The sequence below is a fragment of the Zophobas morio genome, unplaced genomic scaffold, assembly GCF_036711695.1.
Source record: "Zophobas morio isolate AGI-343-1 ecotype UQ-CSIRO unplaced genomic scaffold, CSIRO_AGI_Zmor_V1 ptg000004l, whole genome shotgun sequence".
Classification (NCBI taxonomy): Eukaryota; Metazoa; Arthropoda; class Insecta; order Coleoptera; family Tenebrionidae; genus Zophobas; species Zophobas morio.
The window spans coordinates 578003-602181 of record NW_026972109.1 but is presented as its reverse complement, the minus strand read 5'-3'; the positions used below and the strand labels follow the sequence as shown (position 1 = coordinate 602181).

The 24179-nt window shown below is 35.7% G+C and overlaps 5 protein-coding genes across 5 annotated transcripts in view; 3 read left to right on the top strand and 2 right to left on the bottom strand.

The window, feature by feature from the left end:
* The first annotated feature begins 1685 nt into the window (after window positions 1–1685).
* Window positions 1686–2769, top strand: LOC135133901 (protein BCCIP homolog). The gene is made up of 3 exons (XM_064062448.1): window positions 1686–1857; window positions 1939–2193; window positions 2242–2769. The coding sequence occupies exons 1-3, from the start codon at window positions 1765–1767 to the stop codon at window positions 2737–2739; spliced, it is 846 nt and encodes a 281-aa protein (XP_063918518.1). The 5' UTR covers window positions 1686–1764; the 3' UTR covers window positions 2740–2769.
* A 3773-nt stretch (window positions 2770–6542) lies between these two features.
* Window positions 6543–9926, top strand: LOC135133572 (uncharacterized). Its single transcript, XM_064062024.1, has 9 exons — window positions 6543–6833; window positions 6936–7250; window positions 7298–7720; window positions 7770–7938; window positions 7985–8143; window positions 8711–9117; window positions 9169–9576; window positions 9627–9789; window positions 9839–9926. The coding sequence occupies exons 1-9, from the start codon at window positions 6791–6793 to the stop codon at window positions 9924–9926; spliced, it is 2175 nt and encodes a 724-aa protein (XP_063918094.1). The 5' UTR covers window positions 6543–6790.
* A 4277-nt stretch (window positions 9927–14203) lies between these two features.
* LOC135133563 (uncharacterized) lies at window positions 14204–21191 on the top strand. The gene is made up of 10 exons (XM_064062019.1): window positions 14204–14651; window positions 14705–14778; window positions 14825–14945; window positions 14996–15195; window positions 15247–15678; window positions 15729–16147; window positions 19284–19389; window positions 20122–20514; window positions 20566–20841; window positions 20888–21191. Exons 2-10 carry the CDS (start codon window positions 14739–14741, stop codon window positions 21130–21132), a joined length of 2232 nt encoding a protein of 743 aa, XP_063918089.1. The 5' UTR covers window positions 14204–14651; window positions 14705–14738; the 3' UTR covers window positions 21133–21191.
* A 95-nt stretch (window positions 21192–21286) lies between these two features.
* On the bottom strand, window positions 21287–22471 carry LOC135136743 (endothelial lipase-like). Its single transcript, XM_064066198.1, has 4 exons — window positions 22382–22471; window positions 21967–22317; window positions 21546–21920; window positions 21287–21495 (listed from the first exon to the last, which is right to left on the bottom strand). The coding sequence occupies exons 1-4, from the start codon at window positions 22422–22424 to the stop codon at window positions 21302–21304; spliced, it is 963 nt and encodes a 320-aa protein (XP_063922268.1). The 5' UTR covers window positions 22425–22471; the 3' UTR covers window positions 21287–21301.
* A 629-nt stretch (window positions 22472–23100) lies between these two features.
* Window positions 23101–24179, bottom strand: part of LOC135136734 (serine/threonine-protein phosphatase 6 regulatory ankyrin repeat subunit A) — a 28141-nt gene continuing 27062 nt past the window's right edge. The window contains exons 15-16 of the mRNA XM_064066185.1: window positions 23518–23653; window positions 23101–23469 (exon numbers count right to left, since the gene is read on the bottom strand). Coding sequence (XP_063922255.1) covers window positions 23111–23469; window positions 23518–23653 — 495 coding nt within the window. The 3' untranslated portion in view covers window positions 23101–23110. The remainder of the gene's footprint in view (window positions 23470–23517; window positions 23654–24179) is intronic.

Sequence of the window (24179 nt, the reverse complement as noted above, 5' to 3'; positions counted from 1 at the left end):
CGAATCGAAAAACTGAAAAAACCCAAAATTAAAAAATTCAAAAATCCAAAAAGTGAAGTCGAAAAATCAAAACCTTAAAAACACTAAAAAATGAAAAATTAACAACCTGAAAAATCGAATAATTAAAGTATTGAAGAACAGGAACATCGAAAGTCAAGAAATAGGAAAATCAAAACATTGACAGTTTATAAATGTCAAATTTGAAAAAATGAAAAATCGAAAATTTGAAAAAACGACCATTGTAAAACAAGAAATATAAAACCGGGATGTCGAAAAATCGATAGTTTAAGAAATCAAAACATTTGATTTGGTTTTTTTTGATTGAAATATCAAGAGATGGAAAAATCTAAAATTTTAAAAATTAAAAAATCTAAAATTGGAAAATCGGAAAAAAACCGACACATTGAAAAATCCAGGAGTCAAAAATCGCAAAGTCGAAGAATCGAAATATTGAAAAATCCCATAACTGAAATATCGAAAAACTGAAAAATGAAAGAAAAACTAAAAATGGGAAACTAAATCGGGAAATCAAAACATTGAAAAATCGAAAAGTTTAAAACGAAAATGGAAACAGAAAATCTAAAACCGAGAAGTCGAAAAATCGAAAGATTAAGCAATCGAAAAATTGAAAAATCGAAAAAGTAAAAAATCGACACATCGAAAACTTCAGAAGCCAAAAATCGAAAAGTCGAAGAATCGAAATAATGAAAAATCCCAAAACTGAAATAATCGAAAAACTGAGAAATGAAAGAAAAACTGAAAAATCTGAAAACTGAAATATACAAAAACTGAGAATCTAAAAAGTCGAAAAATTAAGCAATCAAAAATCCAAAAAGTGAAGTCCGAAAAATCGAAACCTTAAAAACACTAAAAAATGAAAAATCAAAAACCTGAAAAATCGAAAAATTAAAGTCGAAAGTCAAGAAATGGAAAAATCAAAACATCGATTAATTATTTTAAATTAAAAATCTAAAATTTTAAATCAATCGAAAAATTAAGTAATCGAGACATTTGAAAGATTGAAATATGGAAGAGCTGAAATGAAAAATCGAGAAATCGAAAAATCTAAAATTTAAAAATCGAAAAAGCAAAAAGTCGACAAATCGAAAAATCCATTTAAGTCAAAAATGGAAAAGTCGAAGACCAGAAATATTGAAAAACCCCAAAACTGAAATATCGAAAAACTGAAAAATGAAAGAAAAACTGACGAATCGAAAAACTGAAAAAACCCAAAATTAAAAAATTGAAAAATTTAGAAATTGAAAAATCAAAAAAGTGAAGTTGAAAAATCGAAACCTGAAAAAATAGAAAAATTGCAAAACCGAAAAACCTGAAAAATCAATTAATCAAAAAATCGACAAATAAAGAGTTTATAAAAGTCAAAAATTGAAAAATCGATATACATATTTAAAAATCGTAAAATTGAAGAGAAAAACTGAAAACCGAGAAATTGAAAAATTGAGAAATTGTAAAATCCCAAAATCGAATAATAAATAGAAGTAAACTGAAAAGTCCCCAAACTAAAATTTCGAAAAACTGAGAATTTGAAAGTTAAAACCAACATTTTACATTTTTTCGGGTTAATGTTATTCCTAATTAGAAATAAACACTGTTGCCAACATAAGTCGAGGAGTTAAGTTCCCTGGCAACCTTGACACGCTACCCATCTGGCAACACTGCCCCAACTCCCACTTGCTATTTGACATTCATGACAACCTAACCTAAAAATCGTGAACCATAACAGCGAAAAACGTGTCGACAAAAATGGCCGGTGCCAAAAAATCGAAACGAATCGTGAAACCGGAGTCCGATGAAGAATACCAAAGCGACGAATCTGGCAGTTATCACGGACAACAGGTAACATTTTGCAATAATTATTTCCACATTAACACGTGTTTCGCAATACAGACTAATTGTTAAATCTACCCGTGTTTGCAGGAAATCCAGGCCACTTTTGAGGGTCGAAACCCCGACGGTCAAGATTTCCACGGAATCAAGCAATTACTGCAGCAGTTGTTCGTAACAGCACACGTGGATTTGTCCCAAATGAGCGACATGTTGATCGCTCAAGCCGGCATTGGATCAGTATTAAAACAGAGCTATAATGACAGTGACGACGAGGAAGATGTGGACATGGTAGATGAGTCTGACGTGTTTGGAATAACAAGTGTTATCAATTTAACACAACATAAGGTAGGTATAAATGGATTTTTGTGTACCAATTGTACTAATAGTTTATAGGAAACACCATGTGTTCAACACTTATACCAACTCATAGACCAAGAAATCAAAAAATCTGAAGATAAAAATGTGGAAACACAGTTCAAAGAAATTTTACACGGGTGTCACAAGCTTGGCTTTTTAATAAATGAGAGGTTTGTGAATATCCCGTCGAAAATTTCATACCCAATGTTGAATTCGTTGCAAGATGAAGTACACAGAATGAAGAAAAAAAATGATAGTTATGATTTTGACTATTATTTAATGATCTGTAAAATGTGGAAAGGGAAAAGCGCAGGGGATAGTGAAACTGTATTTTCCAATGATGAGGAGGAAATTATCTACAACAAATGTGATTACTCTTTCACTTACAGTGTGGCTGGTAAAACTGACACAGGGTTAACAGGAAAGTGGCAAAGCGAAGACAAAGAATTAATTCCCTACCGTGGAGTAATTTTATTTAAAGCAGACAAATTTCCCAGTATATTGAACCAAATTCAGAATTTTGTTTTAAATTAGCTTAGTAAATAAATTTTATTACGCTATGCATTGTGGTGTATTTTTGGTTGCATAAGTCACGACATTTGCTATAAAGGTGCGCTTACACAGGCGTGCTGCTGGAAAACCATCACCAGAGCTGTGTAAAGTGTTATTAATTAATAAATATAATTCTTCTTTTGCGTTGGTTTATCTTGTCTACCATTATTTCAACAACAAACACTGTAGTGGCCAAACTATAACCTATAACCAAAATTAAAAACCAAATGGCAGTTACATCCAGTGACAGCGGTCTAGCACTTCTACCATCGTCGCACCCTTCAGGAAACAAAAACCCTTCAACAGTCGCATTAAAAATGGTCTTTTTGGCCCACAAACCAATAAACCCGGCCTCTTCCAACCGTCTCAGTTTCTTATTTAAAATCGGGAGAAGAGGAGAATTGTGAATGACTTTGTACGACTGAAAATTCGGAATGATGCTTTCTTTAACCAGATGATAAACTTGTGCCCCATTTTTTCGAAAATTTTTGCACCTTGAAATGAACACAGCGATGTCATGCTCTGTCAAAAACGCCGGCATTTCATCCACATCCGCACGATAAATCATTTGATCCATGAGACCTTCGTTACTACTTATAGAAATGAGGGAGTCAGCGTAGGCCTCATATTTGGTCCCGTTATATTTCTTTTTCACTTCGACGATCTGATTCGGGATTGAGTACAGAGGCAAACCCGACGAAAACAATTCTTCGATGGTGTTGATTTCCGGGTAGTATTTTTTTATAGCTAGGAAACTCGTGATTTTGGTTTGCAGGAAAATGTTTATTAGGAAACACGTGAGGACCCAGCTGAAAACTAAAATTCGTTCTAGGGATATTTTCGGGAAGGGGAAAATACTGTTGGCGATGACGATTCGGTGAATATCGAAGTACAAATTTAGTATATTGACACTGTTCCCTAGGGCTTTCTTAACGATAATCCAGATCGTCAGTACCACTAAAAAAGTTACTAAAGGTGGTTACTTTGTTAAAAATTGAGCTTACTTAGCGTTATTAAGGCGTTCACTAGCCAGACGGTGGGTGTGTACACCATCGTCAAGGACACCCCCATCGGGACTTCCGAGCTTTTCGGAGCTAAACTACACAAGTCGTTTTGTGCATGAGGGTATAGATTTTCCACAACTTCGTCTTCTATAATATCAAACTGTTCCGACTTAACTAAAATTGAAATATCTTTGTCTTGTAAAACGCGCATCTTGCGGTCGTTTTTGTCCGGTATAAGTAAAGATTCAAACCACGGGTTCAACAACACATTATCCATCTGAACGACTTCTATTTTTCCATTTAAATGCGTTATTAAAGTATGAATCGCTTCATAATCTTTACCTACGTACGACACCCCGTACGGAGTCTTCACTCTTGTTACTTTAGTTCTGTCGCGGAACGGCAACAAACAATTAATAGTAGAACCAAGAAGGTTTGTAGTTTTATCATAAAACAAGTCTCCCACAGAATTTGTTAAGTTTACCAATTTTTTGCGACTTTGTAAATACGGATTGTACGTGATTATTTCGATTTTCCCGTCAGACTCGTACGCCAAAATAACATTAATACTTCTAACTTTCCAATACGAGTTGAAAATATAATCCACCACAATTGGAAGCGGTTTTTTGGTCAAAATTAACACAACTCGCGCTCTCGAAATTCTAATTTTTCGAAAAATGTCGCCAGAGTTGGACAACTCGTCCTCTGGATCGGTGATAGCGAATTTAAAATGGTGCGGGTTCAGCTAAAAGCCAACTCTAAACCAAAATGTTTTCGATATTTGGAACTTACTTCAAATTCCACGTCTCTATCCTGGTAAAAATTTAAAATAATCACGGCGGAATATTTGTTGAGTTGTTGGGTTGCAAAGTCGGAGTATTCAGCTTCGATGTTGTTAAGCGCGACAAACAAGTAGCCGCTTTTTTCTTGGCTGTTTTCTTGGATTACTCGAGTCATGAATTTTTTCATAACGGGGGTGAGACAAGAGGGCTCGATTTCGAGCAATTTGGGGTTCGTGGGGGTACAAAAGTGACAACAGGAAAGAAAACTCAAGACGGAGAATAATTTCATGATGAAATTCCTAAAGCACAAAGAGTACGATGGATGGGCAGACATTAAGAAAATGTTAGGCGAGCATAACGCAGAATTATATTAAACGTGGATGGATGCGGTCAATTTTGTTTGGATCGTTTTAATCAATTTTGTCACATATAACGTATTTTCAAAATTACCCAATTACCTTTTCTTTACAATTTTAGATTGGATACTTCTGTGCAGGCGCGGATACAGGATTTCGTTTAGGGGGGGGGGCAATTTTTGTGTGATTTTATCTCCCAGAAATTCGTTCTAAACAAAAAAAATTATAAATTTTTAGCTAGTATACTCTTTTTCACATAACACGGGTGACATTTGGTTGTTTTCGTTACACGTATAGAGTACAGTAGAACCTCGATAATCCGAATTAATTGGCAAAAAGGTGTGTTCGGATTGACGATTTGTTCGGATCAGCGATTTTCCCAAAATCTGAAAGGGAATTGAAAAACAACTTCATATACAGTTGAAAACAAACTTCAAGAAATAAACCTTAATTTTATTAAACAAAATTAAAGAATTCTTACGCAACAATGATGGATAATAGACACATTTTAAAAAAATATTACACCGTGACCATAAACACGCTATCCTTTTGGAATCAACACGCCGAGATCTATACCCTGAATTTTTTCAGAATTTTTAGATGAATTTTTCAAAAACGAAATTTTCCGTGTTGTATTACCTCTATTATGCAAATTTCGACGATTTTCGAAACTTAACTAAATACATTTTCTTGTAGATTTTGGGCTTCAGAAGTCATTTCTGACTTCATTTCTTCGATACTTTAAACCATTTTTCCAGATTTGTACAGTTGAAATATCGCAATTTTTTAAAATTTCGAAAAATTCGAATTTCGCACCGAATTTTCCGAAAATATTGCTCGGTTACCATTAATATGCTATATTTTTGGAATCAGCACGTCGGGATATACTGAATCCCTGAATTTTTTCAGAATTTTTAGGAAACTTTTTCAAAAATGAAATTTTCCTCATGCAAATTTCGACCCATTTTCGACAATTTTCGAAATTTAACTAACTTGTATATTTCGGACCTCATTTCTTCGATAACTTCAACCTTTTTTCCAGAATTTAATTAGTTAATTAATTCAGTGCATTGAAATATAGCAATTTTTAAAAATTTCTAAATATTCCATACAACATAATATGCAGAAAGACCTTGCGTCATTTTTGCAAGTAGGTTTCCAAGTTCAGTTCGGATTGCAGAGCTTTTGTTCGGATTAAAGAAGCATCGACTTCAAATAGCCTCTGCTCGGATTACTGGATGTTCGGATAATCGTGAATTTGGATTATAGAGGTTGTATTCTATTTACAAAATGAAATTCGATTTCAAAATTTTGAAATTGGTCAAAATAAAGCCCCTCGGTCGTGTGTCAGGGGGGGGCAATTGCACCCATTCCCCCCCCCCCCCCCTGGATCCGCGCCTGCTTCTGTGTTTATTTTGTTTATAACGTCATCACAACCAGAAAAAACCCACAAAGCATAAGTGGGACGACGGAATTGCCCAGATCGGTTCATCACACTATCCACAACCAAAATGTAAATCAGACTCTTTATTATGCGAAACACTTTCTTTATCTAACAGTACCATTTTCCGAATGTACTCGTGAAATTTTAATCAAGCGTTAGTTGAAAGAAAGTGGTTTTGATTCTATTGCGATAAAAATGATTGTTTTGAGGTTTATTGCTTGTCTGGTGGCACAGAACGCAATTTCCGCTTTCCTCTTGTAATTCGATTTTTAAAATCGCTTCAAGAGGCGAATTTAAATATTGCAGTACCGCTATCCTTAAGCGAATGACTCGATACTTACTTCTAGCCGGATTTTTAATGATGACACTTAAGTCTTTAAATTCTTCGGTGTACAGCAAGTGCTGTGTTTTGTTTAGGTTGCATTGTTTATAAGTTAACAGGTTAGGATGTACAAAAGGTTCAGTGCCGGCTTAATCGTAATTTACGTTTGTGAGTATACAAAAACGTTTTAGACGAAATTTGAATAATTGGCGCGCTTTCACCGGTGACGTCATTGCCATTTTTTTAATACTAATATATAGTTTTCAACAGGTTCGTGCTGGGGCGAATTTAACCTTCCAACTTTACCCAACCAACCCATCAAGGACGCGCTCTACCTCCACAACACTAGCTCGTCGAACCTAACCCTGCGAGACTGCTCTTTCAGACCCACCGACTATAAGCAGAAGTGCCCAGATCCAGATATTCGTTTCATACTTTACAGCGACGACAAAAAGCAAAATGTTGACTACACCCAAAGCGACTGGTTGAGACAGAGCGCCTGGGATCACACCAAAGAAGACGTGCTTTTGGTCCACGGTTACGCTGGTGGTGACAACACTCTACCCATGACGGTGCTACGAGACGGTATTCTGGATTAAATTTACCTTCCAGACAAATATTGATACTTGTAGCTTACATCGCCAAGGGGTCCTACAACGTCTGGATCCTGGACTGGGGAAACTTAGCCCAGCCACCGTGCTACCGCGCAGCCGTCCATAATCTCAAAGCTGTGGCTCGCTGTACCGGGGAGTTGTTAATGGCGCTACGAAATAGTGGCTTCCCGGCAGACAAAATGACCTGTATTGGACACTCTCTAGGGGCACACGTTTGCGGGTTAATCTCAAACTACGTGCTTTTCCGAATACACAGAATCGTAGGGTTGGACCCAGCCAGACCCTTGATTGCGTCGTCGTCCAGACTTACTAGTGGTCACGCAGCCGTAGTCCACGTTCTTCACACCAACGCTGGACACTACGGGGAAGCTGGGAAAAGCGGCCACGTGGATTTTTGTATCAACGGAGGGCGCGTTATGCCCTACTGTGAAAACGCCGACAGTAAGTTCGTAATCGTCACCAGAAGCCCGAATTTTTGTCTTGTTTGTAGTCGATGAACAACTGTGCAGTCACGTTTGGGCCGTCTGTTATATGGCGCAGAGTTTACAGGAAGACTCGGTTAAAATGGCTGAGCCGTGTTCGAGGAGGTGTCCCACGGGACCTAGGCCCGGTCACAGAATCGGGATACCCATACCAATGGGACACTCCACCCCTCTAACGTAAGTATTATCTTCAGTGAGTCCCAAAATCCACGAAAAATTGCAGGGCTAGTGGATCGTACTGCGTCCACGATAAGTACCCACCGTTTTGTCCCAGTCACGTCGGTGCTGTAGGAGACAAGAGGTGTTGTCTTAAGGCTCCCAAAATCAAACCACCCACGACCACGGAACCGAGTGATTACGAAACCTCGACCCTAGGGGAAGGGTTTTAATGTGCATAACCCAATATGGGTGCGGAAACTTCCGATGAATCTATTAATAAATCAATTTAGAAACCTAAATATTCTCTGTTTTAGTTCCATTATGCAAATGAAGGGTCATTTTCAAGTCAGGTTCACGTTTAATCACTTTAGAACCGTTAACAACCTGTTCCAAATTTTCGATTAACGTTCCGAGATAAAATAGAAACCATCGAGCTTCAGATCTGTTTAAACAATTAAGAAACCGATTGAGGTGTCAATAAACAATATATCATGGTGCATTGGGTTAGGTCGCCCGATTGAATCCATTATCATTATTTTATCATTGTAATATATTACATCACGACAGCCCGCACAGTACACCCAAAAAATTACGAAACACATCTATTTAAATATGAATAATGCTAGCAATGATGCCATATTAAACCCATTTAAATGATCCTTATTAGAATTCAGCAGACTTGACATTGCTACCTCTACCTATCCAAACTTTCGTTTTATTTGGTTAAAGACCATCGAAGCCAACTGATGCACGAGATAATTTTCTCATTTCGTGTTAATTATGGCTGAAGAAACGAGTTGTGCCGTTATCAGTTTCCTTGGTGTGGTTCTCAATATGTGGCGGGAAGAAGTGACCAAGTGATTGAAAATAAGATGGTAATAAGGTGGTTCATAGAAGTGATAATATGTCTAGAAGTGTCGTGTTGGGTGCAATGTGTGCAATTCGTTTTGGGCGAGTGTCCGATACTTTATAATGAACCTTGTAGTACCGAAATGATTAAGTTCATTTTGAGCACTCGTTCCAACAACGGGACGAGTTTGCACCAGTTGGACCCCTTCAAGGTACGACTACCCGAAAATTTCGACAACCAAGTACCAACGAAAATCCTGATTCACGGTTACGGGGGTTTAATCATCGATAAAGCCATTATAAGCATCCAGAAAGCGTACCAGGAGTTGGGGTACAACGTCATTTTAGGTACGTATTCGTCTAAAAACGTAGCGAGTTACGAAATCGCAATTATTTTAGTCGATTGGGGGCCCCTGGCCGAGGTCCCTTGCTACACCACTGCGTATTTAAACACCTGGCACGTCGGACAATGCATTGCTATTCTAGCAGTGAGTTTGATACCGTTCGGGGTAAATCCAAATTTTTTGCATTTAGTGGGGTTCAGCCTTGGCGCACACATAGCGGGTTTCACAGGATCTAACCTCAAAAATGTCTTGAACGTGGTCCCGGCAAGGATAACTGGTCTGGATCCCGCTTTACCCTTTTTTGCAACCCTGAACAACGACTGGAAGCTGGATTCGGCGGACGCTCAATTCGTGGATGTGGTCCACACTAGTGCTGGTAGTTTCGGGAAAATTGAGGCTCTAGGGCACGTCGATTTTTACATGAATGGGGGTGTTTTGCAGCCGTCTTGCTACCAAGCTCCTCGTATGACCGCAGTTCGCATATTATCCAAAAATGTAGCGATTTGGTTGCAGATCCCCCTATTTGTAGCCACGTGATGTCGGGACTTTACTTCGCGGAGTCCATCACCAACGGGAAAAGTTTCGTCGGACTACAGTGTGATAATATTGCCAGTTATTTGCTAGGACTGTGTTCGGGGAGGACGAAAGCCGTAATGGGGGAATTTGTAGACAAGAGGTGCGTTACATTCTAACAACTATAATTTTTTAATTGGACTGTATTGTAGCATCCGGGGAAGTTTTTATGTCGAAACTTCAAACACAACCCCATTTGCCCTGGGTTACATTTACGACAATTTTATTACCTCAGTTTAAATATTTCTTTTGTTGTTTAGTAATAAAGTCAAATAAATTATGTTTTGTGACAGTGGCGTAGGTAACTTCCACTGCGCCCCCCTTTCAAACCTATCTTTAATTTGAATATTTAAAATATCAAGAGCAGGATAGAAAACGGTTGTTTTAAATTTTCCAGTGGTATCTTTGAAAACGGTATCTTCACATAATTCGTCATGAAACAGTTTTACTTTTTTTATACGTCTATTTGAAAAAGAATTGTTAATTTTCCAGGTATCAGCACATTTCCTTGATTCCTCCATTATTTGTTCAAAATTGTCACGCATACTTTGAAATTTGTCTTTTAGATGTTCCATCCATTTACAAGCCTCATCTAAAGTGATATTTGAACTCTGTAAAGTTTTTGAGACCAAATTGACATTTTCTAAAATTTTGCATTGAAATACTAATAGAGCAACAAATTCAAATGAATCCATTTTTTTACGAAGATCTACAGCTCATATCTGTTGAGATTATATCTAATGGCAATTAGGGAATCAAACCTCGACGACCATCTGGTGGGGCATAACTTTTTTAAAGTTTTTTTTATAACACACTTATCATTTTTTTTCATCTCAATGTTATGTTGTTGCCATCGATTCTTAACAGAATCATTAAGGACTAAATTGAGGTTATGTGTAGCGCAATGAACATATTCGGCGTAATGATGTTGTTTCAAGTTCTTCATTTTTTTTTATATCATATTCCCGATTTTTTAATTTTCATTTTCTGGATTTTATATCACAATTTTTCGTTTATTCAATTTTTCACATTTTCAATTCCTCGATTTTCCAATCTTCAATATTTAGATTTTACAATAATTTTCGTGTTTTCCACCGCAATTTTTCGATCTTTAAGTTTCTCAATTTTTAATCTTTCGATTTTTGAATTTTCCGTTTCTTCAATTTCTCAAGTTTTTAGATTTCTCGAAGCTTTCCTTTTATATTTTTGCGTTTTTTCATTTTGAGTTTTCAATTTTACAATTTTTCTATTTTATAACTTTTCCATTTTGTTTATTCGGAAAGTAGAAACTTCGAAAAATTGAAAAATCGGCAAATTAAAAAATTGGAAAAAATTAAAAAAACAAAAAATTGCAAAATCGATAAAACGGAAAATCGAATGGAATTTGTTTTTACGATTTTTTAACTTGGATTTTTTAAATGTTTTAATCTGTATTTCAATTTTTCGATTTTTGGAATTTTCTGTTTATCGATTTTTTTAGTTTTTCGACTTTTCCGTTTATCTTTTTTTAAGTTAATATTTCAATTTTGAATTTTCCGATTTCGAGATCTTTTGAAGTCTCAAGTTTTCGATTTCGATTTCTTGGTTTTTCGATTTTCAAAATTTTCGATTTCCCGATTTTTATTTTTTAATGTGTTTCAATTTTTCCATTTTTGGAATTCTCGATTTCTCATATCTCAATTTTCCAATTTTAAAAATTTTTCGATTTCTCGATTTTTAAATTTTTGGCTATCTCAATTTTTCAACATCGCAATTTTGGGAATTTTTCAATTTCTATATTTTTCAGATTTTCCATATTTTCATTTTCCCGATTTTGTAATTTTCATTTTCTTGATTTTATATCACAACTTTTCATTTTTCCATTACCTTTATTTTTCAATGTTTCTTTGGATCTTATAATTTTTTGTTTATTCAATTTTTTACATTTTCAATTTTTGATTTTTTAAGTTCTTGATTTCCAATTTTTTTATTTTCCGAAGCTTTCATTTTGTACTTTTTCAGTTTTACAATTTTTCTATTTTATAATTTTTCGATTTTGTTTATTCGAGAAGTTAAAAACTCGAAAAAGTGAAAAATTGAAACAATGCAAAACTAAAAACCGAGAAACTTAAAAATCTAAAAAAAATTAATGAATCGAAGAATGGGAAAGAAGAAAAACCATTCGAATTGAAAAATTGGAAAATCCAAAAATTGTAAAATCGAAAAATTATAGAATCTTGAAAACTGTAAAGTCCAAAAACTGTGACATTCAAACACCGAAAAATTGAAAAATTCCAAAAACGAAAAACTGAGAAAGTGAACAACTTTAAAAATTATAATTATTAGGAGTGTTACATAATTAAAATGAAAACTAGAAAAACTGTAAATGAAAAATTAAAGAAACGGAAAATTGAAAGCCGAAAATTGAAAAAATAAAGAAAATTAAAAACCCACACGAAAAATTGCAAATCGAAAAATTGACGAAATTAAAAACTGAAAACTCTTGAAATTTGCAAACTCTAAAATTTGAAACATCTAAAAGTTGGAAAATCAAAAACTGAAAAATCGAGAAATCAAAAATTTTCAAAACTGAAAAGTCGAAAGATTGAAAAATCGAAATTTTGGAAAATCGAAAAACCGAGGAATTCAAACTGAAAAAAGCTCGAGAATTCAAGATGTCGAAAAATCTAAATATCTAAAATTTAAAAAATAGAAAAATTACAATAACGAAAAATTTAACATTAAAAAAAAACACAAAATTAATAAGTCGAAAAATCGAGAAATCGAGAAATGGAAAAATGAAAATTTAGAAAAACCAAAGATTGAAAAGCATAAAAAAATTAAAATCGGGAAATCGGAACGTAAAAAAAATAAAATCGAAAAATTGAAAAATTTTATATTTAAAAATTCGAAAACTTGAAAAACCGCAAAACTGAAGAAATGAAAAACTAAAAAATCGACAAATTGAAAAATCTCAAAACTGAAAAGTCGGAAAATTGAAAAACCCAAAAATCGATTTCCGGTAAGTCGAAAAATCAAAATTTAAAAAGTTGAAAAATGAAAATATCAAAAAACTGAAAAATATAAGACATTCTCAAAATTGAAATGTTGAAAAATTGAGAAACCGAAAACTTGAAAAATCCAGAAATCGAAAAAAAGAACGAAAACTAAAAACATTTTAAAATCGAAAAAACGAAAAATCGGGACGCAAGAAATCGAAAATTCCAAAATCGAAAAATTGGAATACACATTAAAAAGGTTAAAATCGGGAGATCGAAGCATTACAAAACACAAAATCGAAAAATAGAGCATTTTAAAAGTCTAAAAACTTGAAGAAATAAAAAATTGAAAAATGGAAAAGCCGAGAAATCGAAATTAAAAAATTGAGACATCAAAAGATCCGTGAAATGGAGAAATCGAAATAGCCCGAAATCGAAAAACCGGAAAATTTAAAACTGAAATACACATTTAAACTTAAAAAAAAAACGATAAATCAAAATATTCAAAATTCGAAAAATCAGAAATTTTAAAAATCGAAACATCGAGAAATCGAAATATCAAAAAAGTGAAAAATTTTAAATTAAAAAATTGGAGATATTGAAAAATCCCAAAATTGGAACAACGAAAACTTCAAAAATCGATAAATTGGAAAGAGAAAAAATCGAAAAATCAAAGAATTGATTACTAGAGAAATTGAGAAATGTAAAAATGAAAATTTAAAAAAGGCAAAAATTGAAAAATTGTAAAACTGAAATATCGAAATCGAAAAATTGTAATTCAATTTTGTTTTATTTTTCCACAAAAATTTCGATGTCGAAGATAAAAATTCAAACGGATTCATAAACCGTAAGTACACTGTTACTTTTTTTTAATTTATATAACATTTATTTGACAAAACTGTAGAACTGAAGAAACGAAAAATAAAAACATTGAAAAACTAAAAATCGAGAAAAAATTAATGAATCAAAGAACGAATTAAATCGAAAAATGTGAAGTCCAAAAACTAACATTCAAAGATCGAAAAATTAAAAAATTCCAAAAACGAAAAATTGAAAAAGTGAACAACTCTAATAAAAATTATAATTATTATTACATATCTAAAATGAAAACTAGAAAACCTGCAAATCAAAAATTGAAGAAACGAAAAATTGAAAACAAAAAAAATTGAAAAATCCAAAAACTGAAAAATTTCAAATTGAGAAAAAGAAAAAATACAAAAACTCGTTCCTCGCTCGTTAAAATATCTCGATTATTAATCGCCTTTATTAACAAACTTGTTCGTTAAATAGCTATTAATTGACGCCCCCCCCCCCCGCACTGCGGGGTCTGCGGGGGTGCTATTTACGCCACTGTTTTGTGATAACGAGTACTTTGCCTTCCCACCGATGACAACAATACTTTGTTTAACTCCACGAATTTAATCTTCAGCGGCGACTTTTTAAACGTACTAGACGACCTTGGCAAGAGTGACCGAAGAACGTTGAAAAGTGAGCTCTGTGTATACTGTTTGCATTTGTAACCCGAGAGCGCACGGTTTTTCCCGTTTTCGCAACTTTTGCTATCAATTTTGCTGATAAACACGTTTACATAAACATGTTTTTTCCTGTGTTTCGCTGTTGACCACGATAATTCGGGAGTCATTTCGACTGGCTTAATTTTGTTTTAACCGCGGGCTACCGTAGTGAAATGATCGCAAGAAAAGCGTGACGTAACGACTTCAACACGCCTGATTTATTGTATTACTGATTTTTAGCAACTTCCTGTAGATTACTGAGTCGATGTATGTTTTGTACAGTTCCGTGACGTATTAAGTAGGCTAATTTCAATTTCGTCCGACGAGTTATTCCACCGCCAGTTTTCCCATTTTTATAACAAAACATCTAAGAAGATAACAGTCCGAGTCGTCCTCCGAGCGGAATAGCAATTAATTGACCTGAACGAGACGTGCGTACGTAATTATCACAATTGTGCATCGTTGTGAATGATGTTATATTTTCTCTGTCCAAACTTTCTTTAAATTGTAACCGTGAAATTTGTAGGTGAAGAATGCGCCCGAACATTCGGTGACGAAAAATGTGGAAGCAGTTCTTTGTGATCTTCACGTATTTTCATTGTGAGTAAAAGTGCGTGTTTATCAAAATCGTCATAATTGTTTACAGGTGTTAAGTCACTACCTCAAGTTATCACAGTTCCTGCAGATGACCACCTGAGCACGAAACAGGGTACTTTATCCCCTAGAGACACCATTAGCATAGGTAGTTGCAAAATAGTTATAAATAAGTGAGTATGAATAAGCATGTGGTGACGCATCACACTGAAGGTTCTTGTAGATTATGTCCCGATCCCGACGTTACGTTTTACTTGTATTCGAAAAAACACCCCGAGGAACCTGAAGGTGTCCGAATTGGGGCTGATCCAGGGGTTTCTAATTTGACTGCAACCGCTTTCAATCCGGCCCTGCCTACTAAAATTATTATTCATGGGTATAACTCGGATATGTACTTGAATGTTTTGATCGAAATAAAAAAACGTGAGTAATGAATAGCAATAAAGTTCCAATTGGTAAATTGTACCACTTCAGAATATTTTCTGAAGACCCAAGACCTCAACATCTTCTTCGTGGATTGGGCCTCTTTAGCTGCAGGTCCGTGCTACCCGGCTGCCGTCTGGAACACCAAACACGTGGGGGAGTGCACAGCCCAACTGGTCGAACGAATCCGGGAGTTCGGGAACGAAGATATCCACCTCGTGGGTTTCAGTCTAGGTGGACAATTAACCAATTTCGTGGCCAATACTCTGCGACCGTACCAAGTCCCGAGAATCACAGGCCTGGATCCCGCAGGACCTGGGTTTCTCACCGTAAGCCCTGAAAACAAACTGGACAAAGGGGACGCTCAATTCGTGGACGTGCTTCACACCAATGCTTTTATTCAAGGTACGGTGGAGGAGAGTGGCCATGTGGATTTTTATCTCAATGGAGGAGTGATCCAGCCTGGGTGTTGGGCCGAAAATAGTGAGTCTCGGTTCAAATATAGGTTCATTTTTCGACATTATGCGTTCCAGGATTTTTCGCCTGCAACCACCACAGAGCGCCTATTTACTTCGCCGAATCCATCACGACGAAACTGGGTTTTTGGGGCTGGCCTTGTCCGTCGTATGGCGACTATTTATTCGGACGGTGTCCACCAAAAGAGCCCCAGATTATCATGGGCGAATCCATTAATGCAACGTCGCGCGGGGTCCATCTAGTGATCACCGACTCGGTTTCGCCTTTCGCAGTCGGGAAGTTTACCGGACCGGCGATTGAAATCTACCTCAAGTCGGAAAAACACAGACTCAATATTTTGCGCAAATACAGAAAGCAAGTTATGAGTTATATCGACGAAGATGACGTCGTTGAAGCTTTGCAGCAACACAGCAAGTCGAAAAATCCAAACAGGAGAATTCTCTATCCAGATTTTGAGAATATAACTGAAATCTATGATTTCATTTGACGATAAATTATGTAAAAATAGATCAGTATTGTGTGTTTTTTTGTAATCTTTGTTGTATAATAATAAACTTTTTGACACTTTTAAAAATGTCTTTATTCATTCCATCTACGAAAATTGTGACGCATAATTTAGATTTGTGTCAAAAATTGGCAACTAATACACATTTTAAAAATTGGTCTAAAGAGTTTAGACAGTACTTCCCTCGCTGTCGGAAACTTGACGACTGCATGCCTATTGTGTTTTTTTCTGATTACATTTTTGTAGTCGGAATTTAAAAAAAAATTGCGATGACGTCATCAACATTTTTGCAAGGACACATATATCAGTTGGGATAGATGTAGTGTAATACTAAGAATAAAATTATTATATTCTCAAATTTTCGGGAAAATGAATTGGGTCGTTTTGAATATTGATTTGTAATAATCAATAAAATAACGAAACAATACGTATCAGAGGCAACTGAAAATCGTGTATGTATAAACATTCTTAATTTAAGATGACAGGCGTAACAGCATACGTGAGAGTCAAACAGAGAAACTGTAAACAAAACGACCATCGGTTTTATTGCTTCGACTTCCGCTTATTATATAAAACATTGGGTTTTATTTTAATTCTTGACGGTGAAATTCACAATTGGTTGATTATAAACATGTCTATTTCACATTCGCGGAACCAAGTGAACGCATAAAACAAATGCAGGTCTGTAATGTTAAAGTCGATGTAAATAAGCGTGCTACCCTTATGTTTCAACCGAGTTTTTCCTTTAACAAATTTTGTGTCTACCAAATTGGGTTGGTTGGGGTGTAATACTAATAATAAGTGTTGCCTTTAATTTAATCAATAAAATAAATTGACTTCATTAATTTTTTTGAACCACCTCTTAAGAAAATCTAAAAAATATGAATGGAATGATAAATCACAAGTACAAACTCATCATATTTTTTGCATTTTAGATAGGATTTATTCAGCAAAATTTAAGGGTGACGTCATCAATTTTTTTAGGAGGGATGAACAAATACATTTTGAACAAAAGTTTACCATGCTTATAATAACTTTAAAATATTCCCAAGATTTCAAAGCATTCGGTTTTGTAATTCCTGATTAAATCGATAAAATAAATTCACGCCTTCATTAATTTTTTTGAGTCACCCTGCATATGCAAATCCAAAAATATGAATGGAATGATAAATCACAAGTACAGACTCATCATATTTTGTACATTTTAGATACGATTTATTCGGCAAACTTTTGAGCTGACGTCATCAGGTTTGTGTAGAAGATAACCAAATATATTTTGACTAAAAATTTATTATGCTCTTTATAACCTTAAAACATCTGCAAGATTTCAAAGCATTCGGTTTTGTAGTTCCTGATTAAATCAATAAAATAAATTTACACATTCATTAATTTTTTTGAGTCACCCTGTATATGCAAATCGAAACAATTTGAATGGAATGATAAATCACAAGAAGAGACTCATCATATTTTGTACATTTTAGATAGGATTTATTCAGCAAAATTTTGTGGTGACGTTATAAATTTTTTAGGGGGGACGACCAAATACGTTTTGATCAAAAAATTACCATGCTTATGATAATTTTAAAATATCTTCAAGATTTCGAAGCATTCGGTTTTGTAGTTCCTGAGTAAATCAGTAAAATAAATTTACGCTTTCGTTTATTTTCTTGAATCACCCTGTATATGCAAATCCAAAAAATATGAATGGAGTGATAGATCACAAGTACAGACTGATCATATTTTGTACATTTTAGATATGATTTATTCGGCAAATTTTCGAGCTGACGTCATCAAGTTTTTGGAGGGGATAAGCAAATATATTTTGACTAAACATTTATTATGCTCTTTATAACCTTAAAACATCTGCAAGATGTCAGAGCATTCTGTTTTGTAGTTCCTGATTAAATCGATAAAATATATTTACGCATTCATTAATTTTTTTGAGTCACTCTGTATATGCAAATCCAAAAAATATGAATGGAGTGATAAATGACAAGTACAGGCTCATCATATTTTGTACATTTTAGATATAATTTATTCGGCAAACTTTCGAGCTGACGTCATCAAGTTTTTGGAGGGGATAAGCAAATATATTTTGACTAAACATTTATTATGCTCTTTATGACCTTAAAACATCTGCAAGATTTCAGAGCATTCGGTTTTGTAGTTCCTGATTAAATCAATAAAATATATTTACGCATTCATAAATTTTTTTGAGTCACTCTGTATATGCAAATCCAAAAAATATGAATGGAGTGATAGATCACAAGTACAGACTCATCATATTTTGTACATTTTAGATATGATTTATTCCACAAACTTTTGAGCTGACGTCATCAAGTTTTTGGAGGGGATAAGCAAATATTTTTTGACTAAAGATTTATGATGCTCTTTATAGCCTTAAAACATCTGTAACATTTCAAAGCATTCTGGTTAGCAGATTAAAAATTAAATTTCAAAATGTTGTTTTATAATTTTGATTTTTTTTCCAAAAATTTGGACGTTTCGGGTGAAAAGTCGATTCAGAGTTGTAAACTACATGTGTAGGACTATGTTATTTTATACAATTGAAAACCCATTTACTATGTACAATTTTGAAGTGACGTCATCGCATTAGTGGTGGGGATGATTAGACAAATTTTGGTTAGCGTTTTACCATCTACATGATATTCTTAATATAAGTACAAAATTTCACAACAATCGGTCGAGTACTTTCGGAGATTATCTGTCTAATAAAAATCCGGGACGGCAGACGGACAGACAGACGGACGGACAGACGGACAGACGGACAGACGGACAGACAGACGGAAATGGGAGACCTATTTCTTCGTCTTCTAGGGGTCATGAAAGATCGAGAAAACGTAAAAGTAGAGAGTCGGCCGACGGACTCGATTACAATACTTCCTTTGCTTACGCTCGGGAAGTAAAAATCAGATTGACGAAGATTCACGTAACAATGCTTTTACGACTTGCCTTCGTTGATGAACTGGATTATAAAACAATCCATTAATTTTACGGTCTATGAATTAAACTGAATCCACTTTGATCCTCTACATTAAGTGAAACGCTACGAATTACTGTACAGTCACGTTAATTCTGATGTAAGGTGAGCATTTCGCGGAATGGAAAATTAAACGAGGTAAATGTGTGTCGACATATAAAGTTTAATTTTAGTTCGTCATGTGCCACTAGCGATAAAAATAGACAAATGGGTAAGTACATTTTACTAAACTTACGATTTTGTGCAAAATTTCGCGATTGAAGTAATTTGTTTAGTGATACACGTCATCCGAGTTGCACGTGTTGTTGTTTTTAGTTTTGGGTTTAGGGACATGTTGGAATTAAATTTGGTTAGGTCGGGCTTCATTTTCAGCCAAAATGGGTTTAGCAATAAATAGACGTGCAAACACTGATAAGAAAAGTAACATTTGTCGTATTAAAGTGCTCAGACTGATAACTATAGTGAAGTTTGGACCTACATGATTATCGTTATTACATGCATGTTCTTTATCATTATTTAATAGCATGTTCAGACTATTGATTAAATTTTCCCAAATTGAAAGTAATGAGGATTATTATTCACGACTGGGGTTTTATTGATGCGGTAATCAACTTTACCGCACTAGTGCAATTTTACTAGTTTTTGTAGAAGAGCAATATGAGTACCGTAATTTGTGATTATTATTGAGCGTTTATCACGTTACGACCTCATTATTTACTCATTGTATGTTTACTAGTCTGGCGACTTTTATCACTATTTCGTCCGAAACTATGTCCATGTCTCAGTTATGTCATAACTCCTGTCAGTCACTGGTCTAAATTAATTTAGTACGATATTTCAAACCATGCGTGTCGTATTAGTACTTATACATTTCTTACCGTTCGCCGTTCAATGTAAGCACCTCTTCGTTTTTTGAACACCACCAACTTTTTGTATTTTTCAGTTTACACACCCGAAGTTTTGGAAAAAATTCCATCCGTCGACTTCTGCCTAGCCGACGCCAAAAAACACCACGTCTTCTTCTACTTATTCAAGAGTAGCCACCAAACCACGGCAATAGTTTTAAACGAGAATTATGAGTTACCCGAAGACGATAAAAAACTTCCAATGAAAGTACTAATGCACGGATTTACCTCAAACGTGACCACGCCATGGTACAAAGAAACGAAAAAAGCGTATTTCCAGAAGGGTCCCCACAATATCGTTTACGTTGACTGGTCCATAGCAGCCAACAAAAGTTTTGCGGTATCAGGAGCCAATATTAAACCCGTGGGAGAATTTATAGCCGATTTGATACTAAGTCTGAAAGTTCCACTAGAAAATGTACACCTAATTGGTAAGTAATTAATTTATCATCTACATCTATGGTTCCGTTTTTTTCCCAAAGGACATTCTCTTGGAGCTCACCTGGCAGGCTTCGTCGGCAAAAACTTATTCGCAAGAACAGGCAACAAAGTCGCCCGAATTACCGCCACTGATGCAGCCGGACCTGGCTTCGAGCGCTCAGAAGCCGAAGCCCGATTGAGCAAACACGATGCGAGTTTTGTCGACGTGATACACACAGATGTGGGGTATTTTGGCATAATGAAACCCATAGGACACGTGGACTTCTACGTGAATTATGGGTCAATCCAACCCGGTTGTCCTCCACGCCAAGTCGATGGTGCGTTATCAACCATCCTGTATACTTTCACGTCGTTCTTTTTCAGACAACTGCAGCCACGCCCGTTCCAACGACTATTTCATCGAAAGTATTAACACACAAGGTATTACGGCAAAAATCGCAAAATTTGGCGATGCAGGAAAAATCGTTTTGGCCAATAAAACCGACGAGGTTGTGTTCGGAAATGCAACCCCAACAACCGCTAGAGGGATCTACGTTTTGGAAACTAATTCAGCGGCGCCGTTCCTGGCCCCCAAGAAGAAGAAGAGAAAGTTTATGTTTGCGCATTGAAATCGGTTATTTTTATTTATTTTTGTTGTATCACACATACGCAGTATACGTTTCGTGTATATTTGGGTTTAAGTGTTACGATTGCCACAGGCAATCCAGGTGTGGGATTATGTGCTTCGGGACGCCATAGTAATGAAACTTACTACATCTCAGTAGTTATATTTATTGATTATTTTGATGTGTCCACAAAACATACACCAGTATACGTTTCGTCTATATCTTCAGCCCCAAACACGTACTTCTTGTTTAAATTACAACTATCTAGCATCTGCTGGAACAAAGAACCACACTTTGCACAAGTGAATTTAGTGCTATCCACAATCTCCGTGAAATAAACGTAAGATCTGGTGTGGCTACAATAAACTAAAAAAAATAATAATAAGGTTTGTGATACTCTTGTTCAGTTGACTTACGTTCTTCAAATAATAATCCAGCGGTAAAATTACCAAGAGCTGATCTACAGTCGGGCTGAATTCTTACGCCACCGTTGATATAAACATCGAAAGATCCGAGTGGTATGAACAACCCAAGAAAACCACCATCAGTGTGGTACACATCCACCACTTCCGCGTTTTCACGAACCAGTGGTTTTTCTAACCCCAAAACCACGCTGCTGAAACCCGGTCCAGCCGGATCTAACGCCGAAATTCTTCTAATTTTGGTGGTTAGGTTCTTTTCAACTATATCGGCTGCATAGCCTGCGATATGCGCACCTAACGAGTGCCCGATTAAGTGGACCTTTTTTGGTGGAAACTGATGATTTAGAAGGAAAGTTGCCACGTATCTGCCTGTTAATAAAGTCAGTGATAAGGTATTTTTGTGACAATGACGTACCAACGATTTGAGTGTTAGCGGCTGAAGATGCATAAAATGACTTAGAAACCCTCCCCCAGTCCACGTGGATGACGTTGTAATCACCGTGGGTCAAATAGGCGTCTGTTAAGTGGTGATACCACGACCTATTGTGGTTGTCAATCCAGCCGTGTATTATTAATTTGCTGTTTTTGCTTAAGTCAATGGTGGTATTTCCTTGTAGAGGTATCGGTACGTTGGATTCTTGTCTTGTGAATAAGTAAAACGTGACGTCGTGGTCGTTGACATCGTTAGGTCTGTATTGCGCTAGATCTTTAAATAGCCTAAACAGACGCGACGCGTTAAAATCTCTTACATCTTCGTCGGATATAACTGCAAGTGAGAGACGATTTAGTGGTGACAAGAGGTCTAGAATGTTTAGTAACAAATATCTTACCTGACTGCACACTAAACAGGACCAGGAACCATGCGACAACCATGGTTGGTACAAAATCTGGCTAGAAAAGTGACTTCAAAATATGTGTAATGGTTATATTAAGTGAAATTAGCTTGTTATTGTGGTCATTTGGTCGAATCTTGCATGTTAACGTTAATTTCCGGAACTGTCCAATGCGCAAAAATCACTCACGTTTAACCTCTAACTCCATATTACTTATTTTAACAACATGCACCAAGAATGGATTATTCAAGAAAATAACGACTACAAATTGTGATTTATCTCATGTCAACTTTGGGAACAAAAACACCTCCATTTTATTGAAATCGGCGAAACAATGGATATGTGGTTCGATGACGAAATTTTGCCTATCTTCATTCAAGAAAAAAAATGAGTGGCGTAAGTATGAATTTATTTAAAAAATAAATATCGCTATCTTTACATGCTATGACACAGAGTAACAATTCATGTATAAATAACCTACAATTTATGTAATTGTATCTAAATTACGCACACTAATCTTTGTACACATGAATAAGTTGATTGCTCTAAATGAAACTCATCTATCACTTTTGCTAATAAGCATTACGAAACAACGTCGTATAAAAACTTCACAATAGTCTACGTTACAAAACATTAACCATTAAACCTAAAATAGAGTAGGTAGACATAGGATTTGGTCAAGAAGAAACCACTAAAAAGTGTTCACGAATTGTTAGCACTTTAAATTCAAGACATGGGTTGGACACTATTTCCCGGCGCACCGTCTTCGTCGCTGTCGCCTTCCTCTTCATTCGTCTGTTCTTTAACCTCATCAACCTCACCCATCAGCGCTCTATACTTCTTAGCGATGGCTTCCCAGTCAGTCACGTGCTCGATCCTTGTAGTGTGCGCCGTCAGACTCAACTGAGACCCTAAAGGACTAAGATGTGCTACCGACAACGCCACGGACTCCTTAGGAGCAACCTGACTGCCCTTCTTCACTTTCGACAACCATTTGGCACCAGCTTTGGATCTAGGGCTTAGCTGCTGAGGACGCTGGAAGCTGCCCATCAAATGGACTAAACTCTGGCGTTTCCGAGCTTTGACTGAAACAAACCACCTTAGTTTCGACAAAAACCAAACATGGTTCTAACCTCGTTTTTTGCAAATGTTAACCAGATAAAAGAGCCACGTTGTTATCAAGTTAATGGGGCTGGGTGCAGTTGTGGTTCGGTGCATGGATCTAATCAACTTGCTCAGGCCAAACTTCCACTCTATGTCGGATTGCGCCTAAGAAACAGAAAAGCAGTTAAAAATGAACATTTGTAAAAGCGAAGATTGACCATGACTGACGGGGTTCTCATGAAACTGAATTGATTTAGTTAAGTCAATAATCGCTACCGTTTTAGGATGGTACTGATATGTGGGATCGTCACGCCATCAGCTTCGCTTTAGATACAAGTCCTACTGGTCGCAGTCATTTTTTTTAGTTGTACGAATCAGTAATGGTCCAGATTTTTAGTAATTTTGGTTTTTATACAATCATGAAGTTTAATAACGTATCTACAGGTTTTGGATTTTTTAACAAAAACTTGGATGCAAAAACACTCAAAACACAAAAACGTGCTACCAACTTCTACAAAAGTTCGTTGGATTGAACTGCGCCGGCTGGTTTTCTCGTCGATTTGGGGCACAAATCGAAGAGAATTTTAATTATCTCTGTACAGACCAAAGCGCAGATCATTTCCATGTATAGCTTGAAAAATCTACATTTTCTAACAAACAGTTATGTACACAGCGATGGGAAATCTATGGT